This window comes from Perognathus longimembris, chromosome 3, assembly GCF_023159225.1.
Source record: "Perognathus longimembris pacificus isolate PPM17 chromosome 3, ASM2315922v1, whole genome shotgun sequence".
In the NCBI taxonomy this organism is placed as follows: domain Eukaryota; kingdom Metazoa; phylum Chordata; class Mammalia; order Rodentia; family Heteromyidae; genus Perognathus; species Perognathus longimembris.
In genome coordinates this window covers 11,212,345-11,224,965 of record NC_063163.1, presented here as the reverse complement: position 1 = coordinate 11,224,965, position 12,621 = coordinate 11,212,345, and the positions used below count along the sequence as shown (strand labels likewise).

Genomic DNA, 12,621 nt, shown 5'->3' with positions numbered 1-12,621 from the left:
ATGAGGTTTAAAGAGGGTAGTGAAATAAGGATACTGGATCTATGTAACAATGCCTGTTCTACTGCCACCCTGGGTGGTGGGGGCTTTTTTACCCAGCTCCAAAAAGTCTAGAGGTGAGATGTATTATGCTACAGAGAATGTTTGCCAATGATTATTCCTCCAGATGGTTTGCTTTTGTTGGGCTTTGATCCCCATGCCAACCTGGTGGGTTTTGCCTTTAAAACTTTGTACTAACAGCATTCTGGGCTGCAGATCTTTGGGACAGGAGTCTACCTGTAATTTCTGGCTTTCTAATAAAAACTCCAGATTGGACCTCTCAAAATGTGGCTTCTCTGTTTCTTATGATTGGATTCCTGTATAACAGTAGATATGATCCAATCATGGTATTTGGAAATGACTAGGTCATCTGGGTGGATGGCTGGATCCCGGTGGACTTTATAAAAAAGAGGAAGAGAAAACAGACAGACATATATACATGTTTCTCTGTGATGTGTCACCTGCAGTGCTCTGCACTACCTCAGGACTCTATCAACAAGAAAACTGTCTTCAATACAAACCGTAGTCCTGCACTGACAGACAGGAAGCCAAAATGAACTTCTTCTGTTCTTCATCAAGTTAACCTGCCTCAGGTAATTTTGGAATAGTAATGAAAAGCTAATTAATATCCACTCCCACCTCCACATCATTACTAACAAAAACACTTGGACTAAGAAAGAGAAACACAGTCTCCCATCCAGATCTCAAACAACACTGGCCAACAAATTTAAATGAATCCACTCAGCACATTTTTGGGGTGTTTTCAGGAAAGGGAAAGCTTTAATCAATATAGTGAATTTTTAAAAGATACAACAAAATATCAGTTCTTTCTTACTTTGATGATAGAGACAGCCCCAAGCACTTAAGCTTGAGGTTGTTAAGCAAACAAGTAAACCATAAACTACAGCTGAGCATTGTTACTTGGGATCAACCACACAATAACAGAAGCTAAGCCAAAGATTTCCAACTAAGAAAGAGCCTTGAGCATTTCTTTGATTACCATCCAAGCCAAAAGTATAGTTTCACTGACATTTGATCTAGGATGAGACCTAAATACCCTAGGCTTCCTCTGTGTATCTTTTGTTGCTTAAATTTGTCTCCATGAGGGGTGTGTATTCTCTTCGAAGTTTTCTGTATTGAAATAAAGCTAGCAGAACAGAAAGACCAACTAAAGCCACCAGCGTCCCCATAACCACGAAGAGTGTTTTGGTCCAACCTGGAGTTTCTTCAACTGAAATGAAAGCAGAAGAGAAGATTCACTGATCAGGATATTCCTCAAGTGAATATTGTTAGAAGAAGAAAGACAAGCTCATTCTGTCAACAAAGCAAAACCACCACTGCTAAAATATAACTGTATCTTCTCTTTCCTCACAAACTATTAATCACAATGATTTCCTTCAAGAAGCTGGAAGTGGCATCCCATTATTTAAATACAGCTTATGGCATTTTAAAATTTGTTATGATAAATGCTTATATGCAAAATAAACCCTCTAAGGGAGTACATAACTAATTTTGTAAGATAGAAATTCATTTGTAAGACTCATTTGAATGCTAACATGGTATCTGGAGAATTGTTAAATACACAACCCTTGAAAGAAAATTCTGCTGGTGGGTCTGGCATTTTCGTAGGTGACAAATGTGTGAGACAGCACACTGGCTCTTCTAACAGAAGAGGACAGCAAAAGTAGATATATTTCTACTCACATTAACAGTGGTGATCAACTCTGAATTCCCCAATCTGGTAAATCCAATCACTCACTCACATATACTTTTAGAGTCATCTCCAACAAAATTAATTTCATTTTAAATATATTTACACTTACCTGTCATTTCTTTTTAAATGATTTAGTCAAGTTGTTAAAAAAAAAATTCAGTCCTTCTAGTCTGACAGAAAAATGACTGATCTAGTTGTTAGAAAACAAATAATCAGTATTCAAAATGATGCTGCTGGATTATTCATCATGAAATTCTTCTAAAATATTGCATTATATTATTACTTACCACAATTAAATGGAGTTTTTAGCCTCCCTTTTTTAATTTTATGCTAAAAGCAAATCCTGTACTTGCCTCACCAGAATCCTGGCCCTGCCTCAGGCAATGGTCTCTAAGACCGTCTGGGCTAGTTCTTTTTTACTTTCCTGCCAGACATTTCAATGATCATAGGAAAGTTTTCGGTGCACCCTATTAATTCAAATCGAATTGTCAAACCAAGTTGAGGGGTAGATAGTTATTCTGTGAGATGAGGTCTCTTAATAACTTTGTTTTTTAAGACAAGAGTCTGCCAGCTAGTCCCTTTCTGATGGTTAATTGTTAGTTTAATAGCTTGCCTTGTTAAGTACATATATTCAGAAAATTGCCAATAAACTTAACTACAACTGAATGCTTCAATTAAAGATCTTGGTTCACATTAAGAAAAAGGAAAAAGGAAGGAAGGAAGGAGAGGGAGGGAGGGAGGGAGGAAGGAAGGAAGGAAGGAAGGGAAGATGGGAAGGAGGGAAGGAGGGAGGGAGGGAGGAAGGGAAGGAGAGAGGGAAAGAAGGAGGGAAGAAGGTAGGGAGGAAGGGAGGAAGGAAGGAAGGAAGGAAGGAAGGAAGGAAGGAAGGAAGGAAGGAAGGAAGGAAGGAAGGAAGGAAGGAAGGAAGGAAGGAAGGAAGGAAGGGTCTTTTAAAGGTTAAATGAAGAGCCATTTAGAAGTTGTGTTAGTTACCTGTCAGATCAATGGCATAACTGTAGCCAAGTTGGTCTGCTGTTTTGAAGAGTTCCTCATTAGTTACCGGAGGAAAGAAAGGAACCATGTTATACATCCGATTGTGACCAATGGGTGCCAGCTCCTGAGGCCAGGCATCTGCAGGGGGATTGTATCTTTTCATCCACTCATCAAAGATGGCATCAGTAAAGGAATGAAGGACCTGCAAGACAGTTGGACATGGAATTTGACTCTGAATGATCCGTTTCAATCAACTACTCAGTCAATTTTCCCAAAATAGAATCGAGCTACTCGTCACATGAAGCGCTACTGTATACCCCATCTACCTCGATGGCATAGGCACTGGCATTTTTAATTATGTTGCATGATGTGTGATTATCTCCCTCTAAATAGAATTGTATGATGTGTGTCAACTGAGTGACATGTGTTGACACATGTATGTCAACTGAACACATGAATGTATACATCACACATAATAGATGCACCTGTACACCTAAATTGACTGCAGCATGATTCATAATAATCAATATGTGGAATCAGCCTGGGTGTCCAACAATAAATGAATGAATTAAGAAAAGGTATTACATCTACACAATGGAGTGTTGCTTGGCCATAAAGAATAATTGAATTGGGTAGCTTGTAGAAAAATGGATGGAACCAGAGATATCACATTGAGCAAGGTAAGCCAAGCTCAGAAAGCTGAATATCACATATTGCATGTTTTGTGTCACATGCAGATTCCACACATAAGAAATAATAATAACATGACATGATTGTAAAGGAGAGCTAAAGCTAGGGCTCAAGGAAAAGAGGGTGATCGGATGAATATGGTTGAAACACATTATGTGTTTGTATGAAAATAGCACAATGAAACCAACTAAAAATGTTAAAGGAAAGAATAACAGAAGGGGTGAAGTTGATCAAAGAGTATTATGTACACGTATAGAAATATTGCAATGAAACTCTTTGAATAATTTATACTAGTTTTCAAAGTAACAAAAAAGAAAAAAACAGGAAGTTCACTCGCAGATGCCACATTGCTTTGGGAACATTCGAGGCTTCCTGGATGCATGGTTAATTATTGATTTCATCAAGTCAAAGAGAATATGGTATAATAGTCCATATCCAGATATTTAGGTTTCACAAGAAAGAGAAAAGAGTGTTACTTAATCAGTATTTTAATATAAACTGACAGTAAGAAATAAGAAATGAAAATCTCCAAACTGGATTTTCAGATTTTCCTCATCAGGAAGGCCTTTGTGCCTACTTATTGTAAAATCCTCTCACTTAAAGTCTTGGTGCTATGTCTAAAAAGTCTAAAAATGTTGTCAGGCACATAGTGCCTTACACTCTCAAATTCAATAATTTAAATTATTATTTCAAATACAGCAATGGTGACATGTTTTGCAACATTGCCAGGACACTCTGCACATGCATAGTCCTGAGTTCACCCCAGGCCACATCTGGCAGTCAAGTTCCTCTTTCATTTCTCCACTGCAAGTTCAGAAAGCTCAAGGATAACTCTTTTCCTTTCTTCCTGTAGACCAAGGTTTGTCACCCTTGGGCCACTCCATGAGAAGTCCAACTATCTGCAGGCAGTCATACCAAAAGGAAACCCAAACCAATCCACACAGAGAGACCACTCAGAGGAGTCCTGAGACCTCAGGAAAAGAGAACAATAACTGACTTAGGCCACAGCTGCTGTAGCACCTGTCACTGCTGGAGTGTAACTGCACTGAGACCCTAAGCCAGATTTGCTCAGTCAAGCCTTTCCTAAACTTCTGCCAAGATCCATGAGAAATGCAACAAGAAATCATGAGAAATGAGTTCAGCGTTAATGTTTTAAGCCACTAAGTGCTGGCATGTTCTATGCAGCAATGAAAATAAGAGCAAAGAAAAAAATACCTAGATAGAGTCTGGTGTACTTGCGTTTACTCCAGCCAGTTCAGGGAAAGCAGTTTCCTGATCCCAAGTTGAGGGCAGAGGTTCTAGGAGAAGGGCAGGGAAGAGGTTTGAGATGAGAGGGACTTAGCTCATGACCTGATGAGCAGGAAGATGACTGCAAACAGCAGTCGTGGACACGTGGCATTAGGAATGTTCATGAATCACTTAACCCAGTCTAGTGAATGTAAATTACTATTACTGTGACTCTGTCATCAGTACTGTTATTATTTTATATTGGGATAAGGACTTATGGAAGAAGAAGGAAGGAATTCATATCTTAGAGGCATTGGAGGATCATACTCTCTATACCTATAGCTAATAAAAAGCTTAGACTTCATAATTGATTAGTATTATTAGTGCTTATTCTGTATCGAATACTATGCTAAGCTCTGTGCCTATCATGAGATTTCAAATACTCAAGATACCTGATTTAGGTGGCTTAAGGAGAAGTAGCCATTGTCTCCCAGTTCTACAGGCTTCAAGTCCATGGCCAAGATGTCTTTTGAGTTGGTTCCTTCTGGGTGCTGTGAGGGAGAATCTGTTCATGCTCCCATCTAGCTACTGATGGACTGCAGAATACCAGTCTTGGCACTGTCTTCACTTCTACATAATATCTTTTCTATGTGCAAATGCTGATGGCCAAGTTTTCTCCTTTTATAAAGACACCACTTGCCATGGTTTAAGTGTGCTCTCCCCAACTCATGAGAAAAGTTAATTACCAATGTGATAGTGTTAAATGGTGGGCCCTTAAGAAGGTGTCTGGATGACGAAGGTTTGGACCTCAAATGTGGGTTCATATCATTGTGGTAGGAATGGTTATTATGGGAGTCGTTTCCCAGCTTAATAAAAACAAAAGCATGACTTTCACTTGATTTTCCTTTGTCTGTGTTGTTCCACTCTGATATGTTGCCTCTTCCCCCATGGCCGCCATGTTGTGAAACAGCACAAGGCCCTCACCCAGCTCTGAGCTGTGCTCTTGGACCTCACAGCCTGCTGAATCATGAGCCACTGTCTACTGTTCATAATATACCAAGACAGTGCTATTTTGTTATAGCAACAGAAAGTGGACTCAGCTTTATTCAGCTTGGGTTAAGAACTTCTCTAAACAAATATGACCTCATCTTAACTAGTTACATCAATAAGGACTCTTTCTAAACAAAGTCATTTTCAGGGGGGTTAGAAATTGGAATTTCAACATCTGAATTGGGTCCAGGGGTATAATTTAAACCATAAGTTTATTATCCAGATTATAGATAAATTATGATTACACCTGCATTATGAGCATAAATTTGAATCCCAGAAGTTAATTTCTAAAGGCAGAGTTCCTAAAGCACATCATCTTCTGCTATTCAATCACACTGTCATATAATTATTAACACAACCCCCAGGAACAAACAGAATAAGAGAAATTAGTTTAAAATCATGTTCTCAAATCTTATCATTGGAAGAAAGCACAGAGTTTGAGTCCTAAGCCAATTCTGAACTTTTTAGGTACTATCTGAGCCCAAGTTAAAGATGAAATTCTAATTAGAAAAGACATGAGAGACGCTTAGGACAAAAGAAGGATGCAGTTTTTGTGCTGTGTGAGAAAAAATAACTTTTGGAAAAGTAGAATTCACCAAATGTAAAGAGTGAATAATTAAAAACAGACAAGAAGAGAAAACAATTCTTAATCTGGAGGAAAAAAAGAATAGTAGAAAATAATAAGGCGAGGCAACAGTCTCAGAAGGTCTATAAATCATTATATAATAAATAACCTAGTATGAAACCACATAAAGAGTGCCCAATTTACAGAATGTGGTTTTTTTTAAAGAGGCCGTATATGCTGAGGCATATATGCTGAGAACTTCATAAATAACATACTGTGATCAATAATGTAGACACAAGCTAGGAGGAGAAGTCACGGCAACCCATAGAACAGGTATGTTTGTCACAGTTGTGGGCATTGTTTTTCCAATGAATTCCTCTTGATACTAAGTCTATCACTATTAGACACAGGTTAAAAATGCACTTGGTTAATATCTCTGTGAGGGCAAATGTCATTCCAGGATAAGATACAAAAGTGACAGTTAAATAAATGCATGTTGCTATTGTCTTTAAGTATTTTGGTATTCGAAATTGGGTCTTTAAATATGTTTCAAAATTTGTCTACAGACCTATTCTACTCTATTCAAAGAAAAGATAGATAAGAAATACTGAAGAAAATGTATATAGAGGGAATACTGAAGAAAATGTAAAAAAAATAATGTAACCCTCATAGAAGAAAGCAATCAATGAGTACATACTGTATGTGCAGGCATAATGTAAATAAAACACAAGAAGGCATGCTTCTCTTTTCAAGATAATTGGAGGATAAGGTTATTACTGAAGGACTGACTTCAATGGTAATATATTCAAATTCCTGCCACAGTAAGGAAATGAGAATTTCTGCACCTGGAGAAAAGAAGCTGTAAAAGTCTGAATCTAGCTGAAAAACGTGTGCATATTACCTAGGTAGAACCAGCATACTTTTGTTTTGAACTAAAACACAAATTTAAATTTAAATAAATTTAGTATTTGAAGTGAAAAACAAACTCATGAGCTGTTTTATGAATATTAATTACTCAACTTACAGGCTTTCTAACAGCTAGGGATATAAGCATATTGATAACTTACCCAATCTGCTTTTTAAAAGAACAACATCAAATCCACAACCACAATGAGATACTAGTTCTTATCAGCCATAAAGGTTGTCATCAAAAATCCAAAGAAAATAAGTTCTGGTAAGATGTAGGGAAAGAGGAACCTTAGTGCAATATTAGTATAAAATTACCATGGCCATTATGGAAAACAATATGGAGGCTCTTCAAAAACTTAAAAGTAGGACTTCATTTGAGTCAGCAATCTTACTCTAGCTATATATCTGAAGGAAAAGAAATAAGTATGTCAAAGATATATCTATCTACACTCTCTTGTTTACAATAGTACATGTATAATCACCAAGACAAAATTCAGCCTAAGTGTCCATCAGACAAATGGATGTTAGAAATGTAGTACAGCACACAGAAGAATGCAATTCAGTTATTTTGAAAGGATAATTTCCTGTCATTTGCAATAGCATAGATGAATCTGAAGACATGATGTTAAGATGAATTAGACAAGCACAGCAAGACAATTACTGCTTGATTTCACCCAAGTGTGTGCGTGTGTGTGTGTGTGTGTGTGTGTGTGTGTATTGGTACTGAGGCTTTACACTATTGCTTGACTTTTCTGCTGAGGGCTGGCACTCTACCACTTTTGCTCTACCACACTCAGCTCCACTTCAGGTTAATTATAGATAAAGGTCTCACAGATTTGCCTGCCTGGTCTAGCTTCAAACTATGATCCTCAGATCTCAGTCATCTGGGTAGCTAGAATTAGAAGGATGAGCCACTGGCACGCAGATCACCCAAATAAACTTTTAAGAGTACCTTAAGGAATTGGGGAGAATATGACACAGTTTCTTTCTTGGCTACAAATTTAACTTTTCAATTCTACTGTCTATTTCCTGTTTTGTTTTTCTGTGTTTAATTCTGGATTCAAAGCAGCATTGCTTAGCATTCCTGGGGCCTAATCTTATTTTCCATGAGAAATTCGTGCATTTTCTTCTATTATCTTAAGAACTATTAGAATTTCAGAGATAAGTTCAGAGATTTTCCTGCATTTTAATGGTCTGCCTTCTTTTATTGCTTATTTTAATCATATATAACTTTCTGCTTTGTTTGCTTAAATAGATTTCATGATAAATAAATAAATGTTGTGTGTAATATATTTGCATGAATTGCTTCATGATTTTGAACCTCTAGAAGGTAGAAGTCTGTTGATTAAAATGCTTTAACCTAAATCTCAATATGCAAAAACTCATTTAAGGATGAATTGGCTTCAATATAAACGTCTTTGTAAATAGCCTGAAATATGCTTTGGAACCAATGCAGAAATATTATTCTTTAAAAAAAAAGGCTCTGGATTTTACTTGTTTATATGCAGAAGGTAAAATTATTGCTCAAGAAAAACAAAATTCTAAATGTCAAAAATATTAAAAGTAATAAATAATAAAGACAAACATGATTTAGTATCTTTGAACTACAAGTAAGTCATGGGATTTCTCATCCATCAAATTGTAACATGAGTTCTCAGGGCAGGAAAAGATGACTGAAAGAATTTCTCAGGAGGCTAAGGCAGGAGGAACAGGAATTCAAGGCTAGCCTGGGATATATAGCAAGATCTTGCCTAAAAAGAAAGAGAGGGAGAGGAAGAATATTTTTCATTTATTTATTAGAGTCTGGATTGGCAAACTAAAACCTGAGAGTATTATATCCATGAAATAAACAAAGCACAGAAAACTACTGCCTGGGCTCATCACCTTTTTACTAAATAAAGTTTTCTTAAAATACTACACTTGTTTTCTTACACATTCTCCACAGCTGTTTTCGTGGCAGAATGGAGTGATGGCCATTGACCTGGAAAGCCAAGAATATTTTTCACCTGGCCACTTATTTTAAAAATATATTGCCAATCCCTAGGTATTTTGTAGGCTTTTCCCAAGGAAAGAGATCAATTTATAATGCTAAAAGTAAAATTATCAGTGCCACTGTTTCTTTTAGGAAAAAAAAATCTTCCATTGATCAGTGGATTCCACAGTATTACTCTACATTTTATGATACTGGATAAGAAGTGTTATAACACTTGCCTTGTGAATATGGATTATGTGCCCAAAATATGTAGTTGAAAATATATGTTTTAATAAAAATATATTTTAGGTATATGGAATATAGATAAAAGCAGAGTAGCATATCTATGTACATAGTATTTAATATATGCATATATCGATTACATAATATCTATATACCTACAGAGTATAGATAAATAACAGAGAAGGCAGACATCAATAATGCTTATCATAAGCCACACATTGGTGGCTCATATTTGTACTTCTAGCTACTCAGGAGGCTGAGATCAGAGGATCATAGTTTGAAGCCAGACTGAGCAGACAACATGGAAAGCCTCTTCTCTCCAATTGACTAGCAAAAAGTCAGAAGTGCAGGTGTGGTTCAAGTTACAGAGTACCAGACTTGAGTAAAGAAGCTCAGCAAGAGTATGAGGCCCTGAGTTCAAGCCCCAGTACTAGTTGAAGGAGAAAAGGAGAGAGGGAGGGAGGGAAGGGAGGAAAGAAAATGCTTGCTATATGCTGATGGCGGCCATGGGAGACCGATCTGAAGTATCAAGTCAGAACCCTGAAGAGCCAGGCGTCTTGCAGATGGCACTGGTGGCCAGTGGGCCACTTGTTTAGTGCGCCACTTGTGACAACCCTATCATTTATTGCTTCCACACGAATCTGAGGAGAGAAATATTTTTTAGGAAGAAAGACCAATTCTACCACCTCTTTGTATCATAGAACTTCCTAAAGTTCATCCTTACCTCGCTTTAATTGATCTGGGAGTTCCAGAAAGATACTTAGGTCTGGGAGACTCTATCCTTCGTGTCACTAAAAAAGGTCAAAGGCATTGGAAACCACAGCTCCACTCTCCTCGCATCTCCTTTAATACACTCCCGATCCGGTAAAAACAGTAAATCCCCTTTGAAATCCCTCTCATTTTGTGCTGGTGGTCAATCACCTTAGTACATGACTGTGTGCAATGAAAAATAAGATAAGGACCTCTAATCGAGGTCTGGGAATTCAAACCTAACATATAGTTCTCTAATTCTCTCTCACTGACTTCATTCAAACACACTGTTATTTTTATGAGAACATTTCTGTTGTCCTGGATGGCTTCTGAGGTCGCTTCAGATTATCCTGATAATAAGCACAACACTCTCCCGCCACAAGATCAGGTCACGTGACCATCAGTGGACTGGGAGAAACAGAGGCTCTGCGTTGTTACAAACATCCTCAAGATTCCATCAGTTAAGACGAATTAAAACCGACTTGACTTGCAACCCAGAGTTTCTTTCACAATGTTAATCTAGCATGGCAGGAGGGTCAGAGAAACAAACTGCTCGAAACCAATGAACTATGAACTGAATTGCTCTCACAAATTCCTATAGTGAAGCCCTAGATCTTGATGTACCTACATTTTGAGCATGGGGCCTGTAAAAAAATAAAAGTTGAATGAGGTCATAGAATTGAAACCCTGATATTGTATGACAGTGTTCATATAAAAAGACACTAGCTGGGTACTAGACTGGTGATATTGGAAAAAATAATATTTCCCATTAAGAGGGCTCTCTTTTTAGGTGGGGCACCAGTGGTTCACTCCTGTAATCCTAGCTACTGAGGAGGCTGAGATCTGAGGATCATGGCTCGAAGCCAGCCTGGGCAGGAAAGTCCATGGACTCTTATCTCCAATTAATCACCAAAAAATCTGAGATAGAGATAGAGATAGGTGGGTGGGTGGGTGGGTGGGTGCACGCGCACATGTGGTTTTGGCCCCAACTGTCACTTCTGCCACTTTGTTCATCCAAGGACAACCTCTGGATGATCTACCTTAAAAACTAGTACAGCTTAGAATTCAAACATTTACACTTCTACAGTCAAATTTTATCTAAGTTTTCCTTTTGTTTTAAAGTGAGATAGAGATGAGACTCAACTGCTCCAAAGCAGTTCGCTACACTTGGAGGGATAAAGAGCCATAGACTGCTGCTGGTGGCCATGGCTCATGCAGGCCACTCATCTACTGGGGAGACTGAGATTAGAAGAATCACAATTCCAAGCCAACCCAGGAGACTTCACCTCAACCAGTAGTTGGGCATGGTGGTACACATGTATCATATCAGGCAGGTCTAGACAAAAAGTGAGAGCCTATCTCAAAAACAACCAGCACATAAAGGGCTGGAGGCATGGGAGGGCACGTCCCAGTACTGTCAAGCAACAGAGAAAGAAATAAAAAGAGAAGGAAAGAAGAAGAAAGGGAGAAAAAGAAAGGAAGGAAGGAGGGAAGAAGGGAAGAAGAAAGAAATAATGGGAGGGAAGGAAAAAGACAAAGAAACTATAAGGCTCCTCTAGATTCTGCTAAATTACGATATCATTATGCTAAATTAATTGTGTAAACTGCTGTCCAAGATTATCTAGAAGCAACCATCCCTGACACACAGGATTCAGATTCGAGTATATAAATGCTATCTAGCCATCCTAAGGGTATGGGTTAAAAATAGTTTTACATGTCCACACAACACATTGTTCACAGAGAATGAATCAGCAACAAAACTCTTGATTGTTCAAGAACAAATAAATCCAAGATACTGTCTACAAACTTTTTCATATCTTCTGAGTCTCTAAACATACCACGAAAACAGGATCATTGGCAGCAGAATGTGGTGAAGCATTTGTCCCATTCAGGAAGGAGTGGACCAAATTGTGTAGGCTCATAACCTGAGAGTCCAGTGTTCCATCTACTTTATCAAAGCCTTCCAGAGCATTCCTGAAAGAAGCCAGCATGTCAGTGACAACAGACAAAGACTGACTAACATTTCTATTTATTGTCTCCAGCCTAGCCATCTTCTAATGTGAGACTGAACAAGGACAGGAGAGACCCTGCAATAGCTAATTAAGAAGTAACCCCCATGGAACTGCAGCTCTGGTTCAAGTGGTAGAGCTCCAGTTTTTAGTGAAAAAACTAAGGGATACTACCCAGGCCCTGAGTTCAAATTCAGTACCAGCAGTGCCCCCCTCTAAAAAAAATTAATGATACAGATGGGAATACCTAATCAATGCTACTTCTGAACATGTTCAGTCATATTGCATCTCCTTAGGATATTCATTATCTCAGATAATACCAACAATTGTCTGAGGACCACATTCCTAACTCAAATCTATAGGAAATGCAATGAGTTTTAATGACATTTTACCACAATGAAAACCTAATGCATATTCCTTTATAAAAGCAATCTTAAATGTTACTCTTTACCACCCATTGACC

The 12,621-nt window shown here is 38.0% G+C and overlaps 1 protein-coding gene across 1 annotated transcript in view; it reads right to left on the bottom strand.

Annotated features, from left to right (window-relative positions):
- Nucleotides 1-132: 132 nt before the first annotated feature.
- The window catches only part of Dct (dopachrome tautomerase), a 28,190-nt gene continuing 15,701 nt past the window's right edge, over nucleotides 133-12,621 (bottom strand). Inside the window, exons 6-8 of the mRNA XM_048340798.1 lie at nucleotides 11,988-12,123; nucleotides 2,744-2,945; nucleotides 133-1,267 (exon numbers count right to left, since the gene is read on the bottom strand). Of these exons, the coding sequence (XP_048196755.1) occupies nucleotides 1,095-1,267; nucleotides 2,744-2,945; nucleotides 11,988-12,123 (511 nt within the window). The 3' untranslated portion in view covers nucleotides 133-1,094. The remainder of the gene's footprint in view (nucleotides 1,268-2,743; nucleotides 2,946-11,987; nucleotides 12,124-12,621) is intronic.